This window comes from Primulina huaijiensis, chromosome 2 (genome assembly GCF_012295235.1).
Source record: "Primulina huaijiensis isolate GDHJ02 chromosome 2, ASM1229523v2, whole genome shotgun sequence".
In the NCBI taxonomy this organism is placed as follows: Eukaryota; Viridiplantae; Streptophyta; class Magnoliopsida; order Lamiales; family Gesneriaceae; genus Primulina; species Primulina huaijiensis.
The window spans coordinates 31,641,542-31,662,437 of record NC_133307.1 but is presented as its reverse complement, the minus strand read 5'-3'; the positions used below and the strand labels follow the sequence as shown (position 1 = coordinate 31,662,437).

Below are 20,896 nucleotides of genomic sequence, written 5' to 3'. Positions count from 1 at the left end.
ATTGGAAAAATAGGATGGATTAAGAGTGTGATAAATAATCCTAGGGGGTGAGGATGTATTATTTTAACCTACCTAATATAACCTAATCATTCATAGGAGGGATTGACTTGGTTAAATAATCACGCGTACCAAACGGGGGATAAGGTGGGTTAAAAAAAATAAACCCACCTTATCACATGAACCAAACGCCTCCTAAGAGTATTACTCTTTATTGTGAATATCGGTAGGGTTGACTCGTCTCACAGATAAAAATTTGTAAGACCGTATCATAAGAGACATACTCTTCACAAAATGTTAATAATATTATTTAATAATTGAAATCGACAATTAAAAGTAATATTATTTGGTATAAAATTATATATCATTTATTTGTTTTAAATATATTGTTAATCAAGAATCTTCATGTAAATATTCACACATTTTTAATCACTAAATTGTAGAAAATTATTTTTAAAAAATAACAAGAAAATATAACGTAGTTGTTAAATAAATTTTTTAATAATTCTAAAAAATAAAGTTTATCGTCGAGGTTTAACCGAAGTTCGATAAATTAGATTTTAATATTAAAAAAATATTTTTAATAACTTATAGAATTTTTAAAGTGTAAAAATATTTTATTTGATTTTTACGTAATTTCTCAAAATATATAATAAATTGTGTGAATTTATTTTACATTATTTGGTAATATTGAAAAAAATGATATAATTTTATTGAGAAATAAATTAAAACTAATATTAAAAATAGTTATCAATATATCAAATCCCATTAAATCTCTTTAATTTCGTAAAAATTTCATATAATTAGAACAAATCTTATCAATTACCAATTTTGTTTTGAAATATCATTATTCCAAATACTTAAAATTGTTTGCAGTCATTATATTTTATTTTTCTAAATCTTCCACAATTATGAATATAATCACTTTTCTAAAATCATAATATTATTTAGCTTCGAAATTCGTAACGTACACGAGTCAATATTTAATTCGCACTGATTTCCCGCGTCATCTCTATCCCCGCATATGCATATTAAAACGTGCAGCTAGGCTTTTTGAGTTGAATCAGTGACATGAACGCGAAACGAAATCGGAAGTATAAGAAGCCGTACACGCCTCCGAATGTTTGTTCTGTTCGAATGCCCCAAATCTCTTTTTTGTTTCTCAATTTGGATGTTTCTCTGAAGGTTTTTTGTTTTATTTCACTGATGTGTGCAGTTGTTTCTGGAGGAAGTAATTGGATTAACTATCAAAAATGGGAACGGTCTGGCATCGAATGTTTCGAGTTCAAAATTCGCGTACGTCGCAGGTTGTGTTGTGGTCCTGTATGACCTCGATTCTGGAGCTCAATCGCACCTCATGGTGTCTAATCGAAAGCCAAAACCGTTGAGCTGTGTCGCTATATCCAATGATGCAAGTGTTGTTGCAGCTGGAGAGGTATGCTTACTCGACCTTTTGCTGGACGCGTAAATTTACAACGCCACGGCTGTGCAATTGACAGCTCTGAATTTAGAAGTTGATTGAGCTACATTGCTTGGTGATGAAATTGGGCCTCAATATATTATTATGCTGTAGAATTTAGAGTTAACATAAAAAAAAAATGTATGTTGGACGAATTTACTTAGTCAGTCAACGATAATGGTATTGTTTCCTTTTAGGATTCTATCAAGTGCATCTTTGTTGAGAACGGTTTTCTAATGTCTGTGGTAAGAGGCAAGTTTGTGAAAACAAGTGAATCATGTAAACACTTGGTGAATGTAAGATGCTGCGATGTGCTTACTTAACAAGTGATACTATTTGAGAAAAATTCTTAGATCTATCCAACAATTTGTTTGATGGAATACCATCCAGAACCTCACAAATTATATGTCAAAGACAGAGAAAATTAGTGTTAAATTGACTTGAAATGTTTGGGCCTAATAAATCGATTGTCAAGATGGGGGCCCAATAAGGAAGTCAAGGCCAACGGGTATATCAGTGGAGACGTCAATACAGTTGGGAACGATTCTGGTTTTCTTCTTGATTCACGGTTACGCTCAAGTAGAGAAAGAAGAAGAGAGAGTTTCAAAATCTCCAGCTGAGATTGAGTTCAGGCGAGCTGAAATACTCTATTGATCCACCTACACAAGCTGCAAGGGAGAATAATTACTGGGAAAACTCAAGGCTCTAAATTTCTTGAGATTCTCGGGTATTGGGTTTGTGATAGAGAGAAAAGAAAAGAAGAGTTGAGTTGTAACCTGTGAATATTCTCTGATTCATAAATAAAATTGTTTTCCTCTTCCCGTGGACGTAGATCACTTGTGATCGAACCACATAATTGCTCTGTTCTTCTTTTATTTCTTGTGCTTGATTACTGGAGTTGTGAAATCGTTGTTGTTTGTGATCTTGGATTGGTTTCTTCGTAATATCAAACTTGTTGACATTTATAACAAGTGGCGCCGTCTGTGGGAAGCTAAACCATATCGATGGGGTCTACAAGATTTGATATTGAACGATTCACAGGGCTAAATGATTTTGGATTATGGAGGGTAAAGATGAGGGCCATGTTGGTTCAACAAGGAGTTGTCGAAGCATTAAAGGGAGAAGCAGCTCTTTCAAAATCTCTAAATGAAAAAGAGAAAGCAGAAATCCTTGATAAAGCGCACAGCTCCATAATCTTGAGCCTGGGGGATAAAGTCCTTAGGGAAGTGGCAAGGGAAGAATCTGCTAGTGCAATATGGACAAAGCTTGAGTCTCTCTACATGACAAGATCTCTAGCCAACAGACTCTATCTAAAACAGAGGCTCTATTCTTTCAAGATGACAGAAGATAAGACCATCTCAGAGCAGATTGATGAGTTTAACAAGATCATTGATGATCTTGTGAATATTGATGTAAAACTGGAAGATGAAGATAAAGCCCTGCTATTGCTGAATTCGATTCCAAAGAGCTATGATCATTTTAAGGATGCTATGCTCTATGGACGGGAACAAACCATATCCCTTGATGAAGTTCAATCTGCAGTGAAGGCTAAAGAACTGCAGAAGAAAATTGAAGGAAAAGAATCAAATGGTGCTGATGGCCTATTTGTGCGAGGTAGGCCAGAAAAGCGTGAACAAAAATGGCACAAGAAGGCTAAGTCCAGATCAAGATCAAACTCATCAAGAACAAGCAGTAATAAGAATTCCAAGACACCTTTTAAATGCTATCATTGCCACAAGCAAGGTCATTTTAAAAGGGACTGCCCTGATAGGAAGAAAGATCATGATAGAAAGGACGATGGTGAAAGTGATGCTGTAATCTCATATGGTTATGAATCAGCAGACGCACTAGTGGTTCATCAAACTGCAACAAACAAGGAATGGATTCTTGATTCAGGTTGTAGTTTTCACATGTGTCCTAACAAGGACTGGTTTGAAGTTTTGGAACCAGGGGATGGTGGATTAGTACTGCTGGGAAATAACAAAGGTTGTAAAGTAATTGGAACAGGTAACATCCGATTGAAACTGCATGATGGCACTGAAAAATTGCTTCAACAAGTCAGGTACATTCCTGAACTCAAGAGAAATCTCATCTCACTTGGCATATTAGAAATGAATGGTCATACATTTAAAGCAGAAAATGGTCTGTTAAAGGTCATGAAAGGATCCCTGACCATCATGAAAGGAATAAGGAAAAATGGGTTGTACTCATTACTGGGAAGTACAGTGGTAGGAAATGCAGCCACCATACAAAATTCAGAAACAGGAATGGCAAGAATTTGGCACATGAGGCTTGGCCATGTTAGTGAAAGAGGATTAGTTGAATTGTCAAAACAAAACCTCTTGTGTGGTGACAAAGTGAATGGTTTAGAATTTTGTGAATTCTGTGTCTTGGGAAAAGCCAAAAGAGTCAAGTTCACAACAGGAACTCACAAAACAACCAAACCATTTGAATATGTTCATGCTGATCTGTGGGGGCCTGCTCAAACACAAACTCATGGTGGAGGGAAATATTTTATGAGCATTGTAGATGATTTCTCAAGAAGAGTGTGGGTCATTATCTTGAAAAATAAGACAGAAACCTTTGGAAAATTTAAGGAGTGGCACAAAATGAATGAAAACAAACTTGGATCTAAGCTAAAACACCTAAGGACGGATAATGGTTTAGAGTTTGTCTCGGATGAATTCAATGAGTTCTGCAGAAAATTAGGTATAACAAGGCATAAAACAGTCCCCTACACACCCCAACAAAATGGCCTAGCTGAGAGGATGAATAGAACTCTATTGGAAAGGGTGAGGTGCATGCTATTGAATGCTGGATTACCAAAACCCTTTTGGGGTGAAGCTGCTGTAACAGCAGGTTACTTGCTCAATCGATGCCCCTCTGTAGCTATAAATTTTAAGACACCAATGGAGCTGTGGTGTGGTAAACCAGTAGACTACAACCACTTAAAGGTGTTTGGATGCAGGGCATACTCTCATACAAGACGGGGAAAACTTGATGCTAGGGCAAAGACGTGTATTTTTATTGGTTATCCTCAAGGTGTCAAGGGTTATAAACTGTGGTGTTTAGAACCAAGTGAACAAAAATGTTTCATAAGTAGAGATGTGATATCTGATGAAACTAAGATGGGATATCCAACACATAACCAGAAGGAAAATCCCATAAATGAGACAGATTCAAGGGAATCCCAAATTGAGGTGGAGCTTCAAGATTTAAATCCACAGGAAAATAATCACAATAGTGGAACAGAAACTGAAGCTCAAGAAGAGGAATTACAAGAACATGAGGCTGATGGGCGAACTGATGAAATCAAGACTTATGCTCTTGCAAAAGACAGGAAAAGAAGAGTTATTAATCCACCATTAAGATATGGACATGCTGATCTTATCTCCTACGCATTCAATGTGGCAGAGGACATTGTGTATGAGGAACCTAAAACTTACAAGGATGTTTTAAACAGCAAGGAAAGAAAGCTCTAGAAAGCTGCCATGGATGAGGAAATGAGGTCACTAACCAAAAACAGAACCTGGATACTTGTGAATCGACCCAAAAACCAAAGGATTGTGGGATGCAAATGGATTTACAAGATAAAACAAGGAATCCCCGGAATTGAAAAGGAAAGGTATAAGGCTAGATTAGTAGCCAAAAGGTTCTCACAAGTTGAAGGAGTTGATTTCAATGAAATTGTTTCTCCAGTGGTTAAACACACCTCCATAAGATTAGTTCTTGCTTTGGTTGCTCATTTTGACCTTGAGCTGGAACAATTGGACGTTAAAACAGCTTTCCTACACGGTGAGTTAGAAGAAACAATTTATATGAGCCTACTGGATGGATATACTATGGCTGGAAATGAAAACAAAGTATGCCTACTGAAAAAGTCTTTGTATGGATGTAAGCAAAGTCCAGGGCAGTGGTACAAACGCTTTGATGATTTTATTTTAAAGAATGATTTTACTAGATGCAACCACGATAGTTGTGTTTACATAAAAAGAAAAAATGATAGGATCATGGCCTATTTACTCTTGTACGTAGATGACATGTTAGTGGGAAGTCATAGTAAATCAGAAGTTCAAGGAATCAAAGCTGTACTGAGTAAAGAATTCGAAATAAAGGACTTGGGAAGTGCCAAGAGAATTCTAGGCATGGAAATAATAAGAAACAGAAAGGATGAGACTCTATTTATTACACAAGGGCAGTATCTTGAAAAGGTTTTGTATAGATTTAATATGCACAAGTCAAAAGCTGTAACTACTCCACTTGGACACCATTTTAGACTCTTAGCAGACCAATCACCACAAAGTGAACAAGAAAGAGCAGATATGGCAACTGTGCCTTATGCAAGTGGTGTTGGGAGTATCATGTATGGTATGGTGTGTAGTAGGCCGGATTTGGCACATGCTGTGAGTCTCATCAGCAGGTTCATGTCAGATCCAGGTCGAAGCCATTGGGAGGCATTGAAATGGTCCCTAAGATACATCAGAGGCTTAGCTGATCTGGGGTTAATGTTCAAGCAACAGGAAACAAAGGAGAATGCACTAATAGGATATGTGGATGCAGATTTTGCTGGAAGTATTGATACAAGAAAATCTCTGACAGGATATATATTCACTATGTTTGGTACAACAGTGAGTTGGAAATCAAATCTACAGTCGGTTGTGGCTCTTTCTAGTACATAAGCAGAATACATTGCTGTTTCAGAAGCCATAAAGGAAGTAATATGGCTACAAGGGATGGTTGCAGAATTGGGAATCGAACAAAGTGGTGTTAAGGTATATTGTGATAATCAAAGCGCTATACACTTAACCAAACACCAAGTTTTTCACGAAAGGTCCAAGCATATTGATGTGAAAATACATTTTGTGAGAGATGTTATCAGCAAAGGATGTGTGAAGGTAATAAAGATACCTACAGAAGAAAATCCAGCAGATGCACTTACCAAATCTCTACCTACAGCTAAGTTTAGGCATTGCCTGAACCTAGTCAATATACGAAAAGCATGAAGCCCACAGGGGCTGGTTGGAAGGGGGAACATCTGAGTTAATGGAAACATTTGCAAGTCAAGGTGGAGAATTGTTAAATTGACTTGAAATGTTTGGGCCTAATAAATCGATTGTCAAGATGGGGGCCCAATAAGGAAGTCAAGGCCAACGGGTATATCAGTGGAGACGTCAATACAGTTGGGAACGATTCTGGTTTTCTTCTTGATTCACGGTTATGCTCAAGTAGAGAAAGAAGAAGAGAGAGTTTCAAAATCTCCAGCTGAGATTGAGTTCAGGCGAGCTGAAATACTCCATTGATCCACCTACACAAGCTGCAAGGGAGAATAGTTACTGGGAAAACTCAGGGCTCTAAATTTCTTGGGATTCTCGGGTATTGGGTTTGTGATAGAGAGAAAAGAAAAGAAGAGTTGAGTTCTCTGTTCTTCTTTTATTTCTTGTGCTTGATTACTGGAGTTGTGAAATCGTTGTTGTTTGTGATCTTGGATTGGTTTCTTCGTAATATCAAACTTGTTGACATTTATAACAATTAGTTTAAGCCTGAAAACCGCCTTGGTGAGTTCAAACTATTTCAGAACAAAGTTTCATTGTCATGTACATTGGTGGATAATCGATGGCCAATTGGTTAGGATGGAATATGATTGATGCATTAAGATTTCCTAAGGGTCCCTTTGCAAATTGCAACAAGCCAAGAAGTTCACTGGTAATGTTCCATACTTTCACTTGCTTGTTGTTGCAGTCAGGTCATCAACCTACAGTGCTAATATGGGATCTCATGACCTTATCTCTTTTGTGTGAACTAAAAGGCCATCAGTATGGCGTGGCATGCATGGCTCTTTCATCTGATGGTTAGTCATCTTTCAAGTCGTTGCAAATTGAATGGGTTTTTCTAGATATCCTCCACAAACTCATCGTTCTTATCTTTTCTCATCCCGTACTTTATTTCTACAGGTAAACACCTAGTCTCTGCTGGATTTTCTCGTGAAGGATGTATCTGTCTCTGGGATTTGCAGAGAAACACTTTAGTCGCAAAAGCAAAAGAATCTTCACCTTCTTCTACTGTTACATCCATTGCCTTTTCATCAGATGCAAAATTCTTCCTCACTGCTGGAGAGAATGACTTGAAGTACTGGAAAATTGGCTGGTCTGCACGATCTCGTGCAAGTATTAGATCTGCGACATTGACCATGCATAAGAAACTTGATCTTGGTCATTGGAAGGATGGGTCATTTGTTGCTGTTGCATCTCCCTGCAAGACCAGTCATAGCTCCGTAAATCATATTCAGGCTGGTGAACTACCTTTCTATGTTTTAACAAATAAAGGTAAATAAGTGTGCTTACAGTCCATATGCAGATAGCATGTCCAATTGATTAGCATTCCTTCCAGCTGTAATTATTCCTTCCTCTTTTGTTCATAGGAATTTTATGCAGCATTTATCCTGGTTCATCAATCATCAAATCTGTGGAATTACAGGTAGTAAGGTCTTGTAACTAGTTAGTGTACTTAAATTTGATATCAATTAAAGTAGTTTTATCCACCTATCATTTTTTTAGAAGTCAAAAGCTGTCGATATAAATAATCATTTAACGGAAAAAAAAACCTTGTCTATTAGAAGCTCTCTGATGCCATTTAATGACACTCCATTTTCATAATCCAAAGTGTAGTAGTATAAGTAGTTTCATCCAAGGATAAGATAATAACTAATTACATGACGTCTTTTTATAACTAGTCCTGGGCTACAGAATGACCTGAAAGAATTGATTCAACATACTCTGCTGTGGCCATAGTGGTCAAGTTTCATTGTTTAATTTGTAGCGCTCTTCTTGCAAAACATTTTTTTCCTGTAATTAATTTAGCCGGTGTGCAATGCAGTCACTGAATAAAAATTGGTAGGAGTTGGCTGTCAAAGCACAACATTTCTGCTATCTGGTTTTCAGGGGACAACTCATGACTTATACTATTGATGTATATCATTTTTCATAAAAAAGGCATTTGTCCATGTGTCATGCTATAGAACATTTAATTTATGTGATATTTTATCGTTGGTTCATTTTATAAATCAAATACTAACTGGAAATCTATAATAACGAGTTTTGTCCGAATTACTTATGTTAAATTCTGTTTACTTTCCATGCCATGTATTCATTTTCTCCCCAATATCAGGTTGAGAAATGTTTTACACTGTCGACATCCTACAGTTTTATTGCCTGTGGATGCAACAACGGAGTTGTGAAATTATTTAGCAACAATCCTCTTAAATATGCTGGCAGCCTTTGTTACACTGAAGCCAGAAGATGCAGAGGGTCAAATGTTGCGGACTGCAAAACAGATATTGAAGAAGTTGAACTCCAAAATCGGCTCAAACTTCCAGATGCCATTGCTTGTCAATTTTCAACCTCGGATAAGCTTGGCAAGTGCTAACTTTTCTTGAATGAGGGATAAATTTTTAACCGCCTTCCAATTGATGTTTTATCTTGCAGTGGTAATTTATGATGACCATAGCCTTTACATATGGGATATCCGCGACGTACACAAGGTACTTTGCAAGATTAATATAGCTCTGCTTGCATTTGTCGCCGATAATTTGCCAATACATAATTCATGAAGCCAATGTTTTGTACCTATGCGAGCGATTTCGATCACAGTAACACCAAGTATCTTGCTCAGGCTACTAGGTGTTGTGTTCTAGTCTCACACAGCGGATGCATATGGGGAATAAAAAATGTTCCATGCGAAAATATGCATGTTCCTTCTCTCTCATGTGCTGTTAAAGGATGCTCTGGTGGATTATCTTTTGCAACATGCTCGACTGATGGTACTATTAGGTTGTGGGATCTTGCACTGCAACCTGCCTTGTCAAAAAACAGTTTGCCTATTGACACAGAAGATGTCTCCACGGAAACCCCGTGCTTGGGTAAGCAGCAATTTTTTAGATAATTTTAGATAGAATTGTTCCGAGTTCTACTAGATCATAAAATTTACAGGGATGTGCTCTTTTCTCACGACTTCATTGCAGTGAGTGCTGGAATTTTTGAACGTGATGCTGTGGCATTCGGTGCCCCCTCTCCAGGGTTTCGTTCAATGGCAGTTAGTTCAGACGGAAAGCACCTGGCAGCTGGTGATTCCCGAGGAAATTTACACGTCTTTAATTTGTACACTTATGATTATACCTTCATTCAGGTATTAAAGTAGCCTTAAGTGTCAATTTTATTAATTTAAAAACAAAGACGGGGGGTTATAAAAGCACTACAGTCTCTTTACCCTGCATTACCTTTTTTCCTTCAAATATCTTATTGCTCCGATCATCTTTTGGTTTTTCTGTAGGATGCTCATGACACGGAAATCATTTCTTTGAGCTTTAATTTGGAAAGCTGGAAAAGCATTGTTCCAATAGAAAATTTTGAAAGTCGAGTATTCCTTGCCTCTGGGGCACGAGATGGAACAGTCCATCTATTCGACGTTGACAGGTTTATTTTGTAAAAAATTGGCATGTTGCACTCATTCTGATTATGATCTCATTCTCCTTCTCTTAAATCAGGAATTTTAATCTTATTGGGAGTATTGAATGCCATTCATCTGCCGTTACTGCAGTAAAGGTAGCATCTGATGGTTCCCAAATTCTGAGTTGTGGTGCTGATAGGTGAGTTCTTTCAGATCACGTTGTTATTAAAATTTTGGTTGTGGTTGGATTGATAAATTTGAAATCTATCAATGATTTTATATTCCTCGACTTATTTGGATGGACAAAATTCAAGTGAATTTTAATTCATCTCCGTGTCGAGTTAAACAATTCTAATAGTAATTGGATATATTTCAAATATACCCAAAATGAACGTCTTTTATTCAAATCATTCTCATATAAAATCCGTTTCTCCAAATCAAATTCATGAACCAAGCGCAACCTTAGGGAACATAGAAGACATATTTATGTATTATTTTAAAGTATGTCCTGTCTACCCTGAGCTGTGGCACATGATATAATTGATAAGTGGTGAATCTTCTGCCTACACCTAATCAAATGACATTTCGTTTTCTCTTGTAGGTCCCTTGTTCTTCATAATGTATCCGTGAGTAATATGGATTATGATATTTCTCTCTGCCACATGATTTCAACTAGTTCAACTATGTATGATATGGATGTAGATTCTCAGATGAAGGTCGCTCTTACTGTGGGACAGGTAATGTGGCACACATTGTCAGTTTTAATGGTGAAAGAATTCATGATCGGCTTTGTAATCAGCATTGATTACGTGGATATAATCCACATTAATGAATTCTTACCATTCAAAATGTCTTATATTTTGCTTTCTGTGATGATCACCATGACACTCTCACAGGATAAGAAGATAAGAGCTTTTAATATCCAATCTGGAGGGCTTGTTAAGTCGTTTAAACAAAATGAAGACATTGGGGATCCAATAAAGGTACACCAATATTAATCACAAGAGTGGGATATTTTCATCAAGATACCTTGTACTATTTTTGCAGGTAACTACTGATGGAAGCTGCAGTTATTTGGCTTGCTCTTATTCGTATGGTTGTATCTGCATATACGACTATATAACTGGGGAGATGGTAGCACGTGCAACAGGACATGGTGATCTCGTAACAGGCGTTATCTTTTTATCTGACTGCAAGCATCTTGTTTCCGTAAGTTTTTTAACTTCGATTTTTGTTCTATTATAGCGATTATCTAATGGTTAGCAAGTCAACTTTTTATAAAAGAACTCACTCATGCTTAGAGATTAACAAAGATGCATGATTTAACGTAGCTGAATCTTTCTGAAAAAGTTTAAATGTTTTCAAAAGCATAAATCAAATAGCTTTTCAAGTTCTATTTCTTCAGTTAAATTTTCCTGTTAAATTGTTACTTTAGTAAGATATATTTCTTTTATTAAAGGAGTAACTTGTTCGTATTTATTCTCTATATGGTCAATTAAATTTATTTGCCTTTGGGCATCATGGGGTGATAAAACTGTAATGGCTCGTGGGAATATGGTCGACTGTTCCGTGCTTTCAGTCTGTGACTAGTTTTCATCCAGTGGCCAACTTGCTTAATTATTTTGGTCCTGGAATGAAAAGTGTTGATGCAAGAAGATTATTATTGCTTTAAAATACTCGTGCAGAAACATGAGGAAACTTTCGTCTCTGATAAAGAACAGAGGTTGTACAGCCTTTTCTGGTTCGCCAACTATATTTATTTTGTAGTCCACATCCAGATGTTTTGAATTTGTTGTTGACTTGCCGGTGACTTCAGGTTGCTGCTGATGGTTGTATATTTGTTTGGAGACTCCCAGCGCTTCTAACATCAAGGATGCTGCAAAGAATGAATGAGTTACTTTTTCAGTATGCGCTGGAAAACATCAATCAGCCAATGGCCATGAATCATATCAAATCATATCAAGTGGATGACAAGTTGGAAAGCTACAGTGAAGAAATCCGTGCAAATGAAAATCAGAACCAAAAATACGAGGAACTGTTTTTTGAACCAAGTATTAGCCCCGAAAGTGCAGCTTTTAGATTCAGCATATCTCGACTTCCGAAATGGGCACGATCTAAAGTTATAATTAAAAATTCTATATCTGCAGACATAGATTCCAATTCGTCCAAGGTAAATCATGGAATGGCTGATATAAGTTTTCCCGAAATTTTGTTTGCTTAAAGATAGTCTTTGGCTGGTTTTTTTATGACAACATTGGCTCATGGATTTGTCTTAATGGTACAACTTCAGCTAGGCTCCAACAGATAGCCCACTATCGAAGCTTTATGAAACAGTGTCATATAAGTACCGTACATAAAATTTAGCTTCCCATAAAGTGCAGGTTAACTATGGTTTTGAATGTTATAGCCATTTAATAGTTAGTCAATCATAATCTCCTTGTGTGTGCTTTTAGATTGGACCACAAAAGCTTGCTTCCTTGGTTGAGAGCAATTTATTACAAGATTCTACATGTCTTGAATCAATAAGTCCATCCAGAAAAGGTGGCAAGAATTTTTCTGGGACCTTGTCGACAAGTTCATCAGAGACAGATAGCATCCAAGGATCTCCAAGTCCTCAACAAACTTTAAGGTGAGCCGCACTTTTGATTAGGTTTATGCTATTCTTTTGTCTCTTACATTTATATGTGTGACTTGAGCAGACATGGAATGGATGCTCGCTGGTTAACCATTCATACAGTGTGCATGGGGTTATTAGATTCACCCGAAAATAGTGATGCAGTTAAGGGTGTGATTGTGTCTGGAACTTCAACAAACATCACATGTAAGACTTTGCTATTAGTGTGTTACAATCATTCATAAATTTGCTTTGTTAAAACCAGATATGCTGGTAAACAATCTCTAATTACTTGGTATGAAAGAAGTCCGTTCAAGCAATTAAACGAGTAGATAGATGAAGTTTATAATTTGATCTGACAGCCACCTTCAAAATTTATGACCAAGTATTATGTAATGCAGCCCAAGATCAAGTTATGGCTACAACTCAAGCTAGCAAGCGCATGAAGCTCTCACTTATAAAGGATGCCCCTTTTGAGGAGAATAAAGATTTGGGTACTATCGAGCCATATTTTTGCCACACAGATGACATTCCCAAAACTTCAGAAAACCTTCAAGTGATGGAAGCTGATACAGATGCTGTTACCTCTGTGGCATATTCTCAAGAAAATGAATTCTTTGAACTGAATTTTGGGAGCTTGTCTGCACAAATGAAGGTTTGTAAAATTTATAACGAAAGATACTTTTTTTTTACCCCCTGAGTTATAATGAGTAGCCATAAGCATCAGAATTCTCTTTCAGACAGACAGAAGGAAGTCCTCGGCTAGAAGTAGCTACTTTTCCCGATTTCTCGTGCGAAGGGATCTTCTTGAAGGCAGAAAGATATCCGCTGACAAGCAGGCCCGGGATTCAGCTCGTGGATACCTGTTAGATACCAAAGAGCCTACTACAAATTTTATGGCATCGAAACCTTCAACATCATTGCTTCATGGATTTCACATGCCAGATTCTGGGAAACAGGCGAATATATTGGTAATGAAGGAATTATTCTCTGTTCTATTGTCGAGAACTTTGTATCTTGTTGGGACCTAATATTAATCTTTCCAGTTTAGTGTAGTGCCATGAAATGCACTCCGTTTAATTGTGTATGATCTTTTATATCACTCCATCAATGCAACATATAGACACTCATGGTGGATAACTGATACACCATTCTGAAATTTATAACATGTCTACAGGATTCAGGAAATCGATCGCCCACCACATTGAGGTTAATAAGTGATATCCCTCGAACTGATCCTGTCGAAATCCCTGCTAGGATTACAGGTTCTGAAATCCCACTGAAAACAAATGCCATAGGTATCAAAGATGAAAAATGTGATGCTGGTGAACTCGAACTCGACGAAATTGAAACCGTTGGTTTATGTGAAAATGCCTTGCAAGATTTGGAATCTGCAGCTGATAATGCACTTCAATCATTTTCCAAATTAGCAAACTTCAATATTGGGAAGGAAAAATTAAAGGGCGTGAAGTTTCTGTCATGTACTGATCAAGCAGCTGTTAGGATTCCATCAATAGCAAGAAAAGTTGAGGCAATAGCCAAATTACTTCGGCCTGCCAGCAACTTATCCAATTAAAAATCTCAGGTCAGTTCTTCAGCTTTATCCGAATCTTAGGAATTATTCTATTGATATTAGGCAAATATTGAGTCTTGGAGCTTATGACTATTTTCATGCGAGAAATGCAGAGCTCAACAATCATGCTATTTTGTTGTTGCCCAAAAACAGAATGTAAGGTAAAACTAACACTGAGTTTCAAACTAGTGCAATCAGTATCGTTGGACCAACTTAGCTTCTTGTATCTTTGATGGGCTTAAAGTTTGCACTTTTTTTAATCTTTCCAGTGTGTAACTATTAACCAACCAGCCTATGAAGGTCTTATTGGGTCTATTCATCATTCAACATGGTTAGAAAAAAATTTCAATCTAGCATCAAATTATAACAAAAAAGATAACAAATTTTTTATCTTTACAAATTGGTGGACACATTCTTTTTCCCCCTCCGTCACCAATTCAAGTATATGTACGTAAAAAAAAGGAAAAGTTGAAAGAGAAATAAATGGCCATGGCTCATCTTTACTTTTCCTCAGATCTTTCACTCAGAAATTAACGATTTGTGATGATTTTCGTGCAATTCTATGTAAAAAACTTCGGAAAAAGCTTTTTGCTTCCTTACTTCGAATCATGTCGTATGATAACGTAATAACTCTAGGTGCCTGCATAATGATAAGCTAAAGATCTGTTTGGAATATTTGTAAATCCCCAAAAATTGTTTGCCTAAAAATCACATAATCATTCCATTTGTATGCGTTGGTAGCTTTAGTAACATGCCAAACTATAGATTATTTTTTGGGATTCATTCCTTCACTCAACCTTAGAATCATTTTTTGGAGATCATTAAATTTATGGGGTCTATCCATGTACCGCTTTGGCTTTTCAGTATTTATATTCTTTACTTGATTGCGTATAAAAGAGACTTCAGTGTTAGCTGTGTAAAAGTATTATCATCAAATTTTTTTTCCAGAAAAATACTATGAATGTTATATCATGTGCTTTTCCCTTTCTAGGCTTGGATGACATTTTGGGTCCAAAATGAAGGCTTCTATTATAGTGGGATATTACTCAACACAGTGCTCTGTTTTTAAACTAAATTTTTTTATATGGGATAAAAAATCAATTCTAAGGTTCAATTTATCTTTGGATTTCTTCTTTCTGCCCTTCAATTCTCTATTACAACTTTCATTATTTATACTAAATTATCTTCTAAACACTAGTCAACTCGTATTGAAATATTTGATGGTACTGCCTAATTCGTTTGAAAATCGAAGAAACAGAAAGCCTTCTATTAAAAACATGCACATACAGAGGATAAGATTTAGATGTCCCTTTTTCTGTGATTATTAACAATAATAATATTCGACAACATTATTTTATTATGTACTAACTCCCAAGAAAATTTATAGTGCACACCTCCTAGCAACTATGAAATACAAATTTCATACGCTATGTTAAAGAGAACATGAAATACAAATCCTATTGTCATGAAATAGATTTTTCATGCATTTGTATTTTTGTTATCTTTAACATAAAATTTGTATTAATGGGATTCAAACATTTTGCACACACCTCCTAGCAACTAACAACCTTAAAAACATTGAACTAATTTTGAGTTTACGCAAGGTTATGTTTGATATCAAAAATTCGTGTGACATATAAAAATATTCAAATATGTGTATTATTTCTAATAAGTTTAGAAAATTATTTAAATACTCACTTTATATTAAAGTTTTGTAGGTTTGACAAAAAAAATTATTAATTAAATTTTTAATCAATAACTTAACAAATCTGTTCATTCTTTCGTACGACATAGTCGATTGGATATAATTTTTTATTATCTTGAACTTGAACAAACTTTTCCCTGTATGTGCAACTGTAACTGACACTAAAAAGCTGGATATAACATGATTTTCACCGTTTTTAATTTTATAACATTATTTTCACCGATGTTGTTATAACAAATGAAAGATCACCGTTATTGATCTTTCATGTGTTATTAGCAAAACTAAAAGGCTGGATATAACATGATTTTCGTCGTTTTTAATTTTATAACATGATTTTCACCGTTGTTATAACAAATGAAAGATCACCGTTATTGATCTTTCATTTGTTATTAGCAAAATCTGTTCATTCAATCACCGTTGTCGTACGAAAGATTTATAGCAAATCTGTTCATTCAATCAATAACTTCACCGTTTTTAATTATTTTTACCAAAGAAATCTGATTTCATATTTAGATCCAGATAAAAACTAAAGGGCTCTTCGAAAGAAAAAATAGATAGATATGAAAGATCAACAACTCGTTTTTAAATATTAATGATTATGGATACGGTTTTGGTATAATTTTGTTTTGAAAAAATAATCTATATACGTAATTAAACTAAATACGTAATCAATCATGAATTTGATCAAAAGTTTAAAACCGAGAATTATTTAAATTAACAAAATTATGGTTTAAACATATAATTATTTTACATAAATATTACCTGTACACAAATAAGATATTAAACCAGGTGGGTGCTGACGTTTAGAAGCCAAGCATGCATGCATATGCATGCGTACGTGCGTGTTATTATATGTATAATAATATAACAAGATCATTTAATCTACTTCGGCATTAACTGAAATTACGAATATTATTATTGTATTTAATACTAATATTTGATGGGACCTGCTTGCAAACATTTTGAGTGACATTACAGCGGAAAAAATCAAAACTTTCCAACTGTAGCTTGTGGCCGAGCTTTAAATTGGCTCAAAAGTCATCAATAATCCTCAACTTGACCAAACAGAGATCGTAGCATGTCTCACTCCCAACCAATCCAAGAAAATTCCCATATTTATATCATCTAATAACAACTAGGGACGAGTTACCGAGTTCGAGACTTAATTGTAAGAATCAACTCTTCGAACTCAAAAAAAAAAAAAAGTGTTTCATTATGTTTATATTATTAAGCATTTTATCATGATTATTATCATTATATTTTTTTTCCGACCAGTGAGTTTAAATGATTTAAGACACGAAAAATATGTTAGATAAGATTTGGTTTCATGAGATTGTATTTTCTATATAAAGATTCTTAGGGAGGTGTGCACGTGACACGCAGGAGGACTCTCCTCTGTTGTATTGCTGTCGTCCCGATAACAAACCAGCCCTGGTCCCCTTTCATTACTACTCATTATTAATTCACGTTTAATCCCTTGTCGCTCTAATCATACTCCGATTATGAAATTTTTCTATGATTTTATTTCTTATTATAAAGGGAGTGTGTGTGTGTGTGTGTGTGTGTGTAATTATATGTGTATCTATGAGTAGATTTAGGACCAATTTAGAGTTTTTAAGAAATTTAATTAATGTCTTTGTAAAAAAAAATTGTATTCAATTTTAATTTTTATGAGGAAAAATGGGTTTAAATAAATAAATATTTAAAAACCCATAAAATGAGATGGGCTGGCCCATTACAGCTTTGACATTAAATAAACACGCGTTTGGGCTGACAGAGAAGTTTCATTTGCCGGGTTGGGAATATCGAATCCAATTCGAAGCCATATCTTGTTGGGGCCCACGAAAACTTTTCAACCACAGATATTTTGGGCCCTATCTAATGCCTACCAGAAGTGTGTTGTTGAAGCCCCTCATTCATTAATGCAATTCAATTTTTTAAATTTTGTTATATTTATTTATTTTTGTTCAAATCAATAGAATATTTTCTAGTTATAGCTGGATTCATCAGCCCCGCCACATATTTATTGGGGCCTCTCTAGAAATAAAAATATTATACTATATTATTCAAAGTTTGGTTAACCGTAAAATATGAAATCGAGATATATTTGTTCAATAATATTTAATTTACACTTGTTTCGGAACAACGCAAAAAATCCTATGTTATCATTTTACCAGTCAATTTATTATACTGATATTTTATTTTACTCGATCCAATAAAAATATTATTTTTTATGTCAATAATATTATTTTTATTACGAATATTGATCCGTCACATATCCTCAAAACAATAGTATACTGATCATTTGTATTACAGAAAATATGCATTATACAATAATGTGCTGAAAAGGACATCTAACCACATGCAAAATTTTAGGCGTATTTTATATTTATATATATAGCGAAAACTGTATTTTTGATTTTATATATTTATCTTTTAAAATTTTTTTGATTAATAAAAGATTAAAATTGTTAAAAATTTTAAAATATGTAATTAAAACTAAAATTTGACAATATAGATGATAAATCGCAAAGAAACTAGCTACATAATGAAATAAAAAAAATTAGAATATAAAAAAGAAGAAGTTAAATTTAATCAATTTGATATGGATGCAGATGGACAATTAATGAGTGAGTCTCATGTGAGACCGTCTCACAGATCTTAATTTGTGAGACGGGTCAACCATACTCATATTCATAATAAAAAGTAATACTCTTAGCATAAAAAGTAATACTTTTTCATGGATGACCCAAATAAGAGATCTGTCTCACAAATACGACCCGTGAGACCGTTTCACACAAGTTTTTGCCACAATTAATAATTTGAAACGTATAAATTATAGCATGCGATATTGTGCAATATTAAATAACAAAAATTCAAAATAATTTCCATGGTACGTAGATGCCAACTCGTTCCAGTTCTAAATTCAAATGTGATCCTATCATTAACTCTGCCAAATTTCAATTATGATGCAATAACTACCGATGCTTGAGAGCGTAGGTAAATTCAAATTTTTAGTTGCTGATGCCTATGATCTCATCATTAGTCGTTACAATATTATTATATTTTTAAGAATGAGTTTTTTTTTAAAAAAAAATTAAATTAATTTTGCATTTAAATAAGTGATATATAAGTATATTAAAGTGAATGATGAGAGATATATGTAATATATGACCCACAATCTGTCTCATATCAAAATCTCAAATTTTGAGTAGGTTTTTTTGTGGGACAGTCTCGTGGATTTTTATTCGCGAGACGAATCAATTTTGCTCATATTTACAATAAAAAAATATTACTTTTTAATTGGTGACTCAAATAGAATATATATATCACAAAATTGATTCATAAGACCGACTCACAAGAGTTTTGTATAAAAGATTATCTCATGTTCGAGATTCAATTATAGCCAACTCATCCCAAACTCAACACACACACATATACACATATGAGAATATGGTTGCCCGTTAAGCAATAGTCGTTTGATGAAGACAAATAATGTGACAGATGATCTCACATGCTAAGCTGTTATCTCTTTTCATACATACGTATGATTAGCCATAGAAAAATATTAAATGTTTAATTAAGGATCGGATTTAATTCTACGATATTTTTTTAAAAAAAAATAATTATCGACATTGAATGAGCAATAAGGCACATGGAAACCACGATCAGTTTGGATAATAATTCAGAATTATTTTTTTGCAACCAGTAAAAGAATATTTCAATGTGGTAATACTGTAGTAAATTTCTTGAACAAACGAAAAATTTAGGATCAATGAAGTGTTTATGTCTCAAAATTTTATTAGAAATGGTGCGTGCATAACGCTATTTTAAGCCATTAATTAATAATCAAGCAAATTAATGAGAAATAGATCGAGTTGAGTGTAGGCCATCTCTTCCCCTAGTAATCATAACTAATACACATATATCACCCATAATTTCCTAATTATTATTATTATTATTATTATTATTGGGGGATTCTCTAAAAAAAAATTAATCTTTGTTTTTGGATGATAATGAATTTATTTCAGCCACACACTCGTATTTAATTAATTGAATGAATGGTTACCTGCTCCGACAAACATGCAGGCAAATCTTGAAATTAATAAATTGAAATATTTGGATAGAATTGAATTGTTCTGATATATGAACTTGTTTGTAGCCATTTGGTCGTTTTATTAAAAAAAAAAAAAAAATCAGACAACGATGGTTTCCAATTCCAACGGGACTTATTGATGACGGTACAATACAACTGCATGAATTCATATTTAATATATTTTGGAGTTTAAATTAAAGTGTATAGATAGATGGCTGGCATTTGTCCAAAGTCAGTCTCTCTTTAATATTGTAATTGGTACAAGTGGACAGAGATATATAGGAAATAGTAAGGGGGAGTCGACTGGCCGATCTGTTTTCCATCGAGTCGAGCTCGAATTTGAACTAGAAAATATCTATTTGATTGTGCATGCTTTATGTTCAAATATTAAAATTTGTGGGCAAATAATTGAGCATGAACTCAGGTCAGCTTCACTGCACCATTTATATTCCAGTTTAATTAATTAAAAGCAGGTAAAAGAATTGCATGTTTGTTTCATCGCCAAAAAATATGCCAATTGCCAACTGACTCCGATCCTATTTCGAGCAAACTTTTCCATAATGAAAAAAAAAAAAAAAAAAAAAAAAAAAAAATAAAAAAAAAAAAAAAAAAAAAAAAAACATAACGTAGTAATTCCCAAGAAGCATTCAGTAACAAACTAGGGGAAAGGAATTCAAATTAATTTAAAATTTTACGAAACAATTGATAAGATCTTAAAATTTTACGAAACATTAATTGATAAGATCCAATAAATAAATTAATAATTACCCATTGAACACAAAAAAATAAAGCGCTTTACCTTTAAAAAAAAAAAAGAAATAAATTGCTTTACGATATTGTTTTCAAGACTACGATCATGCTGATGCTATCGTGATGAATTCTTAAATTAAATTTTATGGAATTTTTCAAAGTGGGAAATGGGAATGAATTAAATAAAATAGGCGACACACACTCATGATTTTAGGGACATTCTATCTTCCTATTGAAGACCAACAAGAGATCCTCGTATT

General features: G+C 34.4%; 1 protein-coding gene and 1 long non-coding RNA gene across 2 annotated transcripts; one reads left to right on the top strand and one right to left on the bottom strand.

The window, feature by feature from the left end:
- The first annotated feature begins 994 nt into the window (after positions 1-994).
- On the top strand, positions 995-15,352 carry LOC140971707 (uncharacterized). The gene is made up of 20 exons (XM_073434124.1): positions 995-1,128; positions 1,214-1,432; positions 7,196-7,304; positions 7,408-7,779; positions 7,875-7,930; positions 8,621-8,867; positions 8,938-8,993; positions 9,125-9,371; positions 9,474-9,637; positions 9,782-9,924; positions 9,996-10,097; positions 10,500-10,635; positions 10,795-10,881; positions 10,946-11,107; positions 11,715-12,068; positions 12,352-12,527; positions 12,598-12,719; positions 12,914-13,167; positions 13,253-13,483; positions 13,690-15,352. Exons 1-20 carry the CDS (start codon positions 1,069-1,071, stop codon positions 14,086-14,088), a joined length of 3,696 nt encoding a protein of 1,231 aa, XP_073290225.1. The 5' UTR covers positions 995-1,068; the 3' UTR covers positions 14,089-15,352.
- Positions 1,876-2,338, bottom strand: LOC140961854 (uncharacterized). Its single transcript, XR_012172402.1, has 2 exons — positions 2,233-2,338; positions 1,876-2,124 (listed from the first exon to the last, which is right to left on the bottom strand). It is a non-coding gene; the product is annotated as an uncharacterized lncRNA (long non-coding RNA).
- Positions 15,353-20,896: the final 5,544 nt, after the last annotated feature.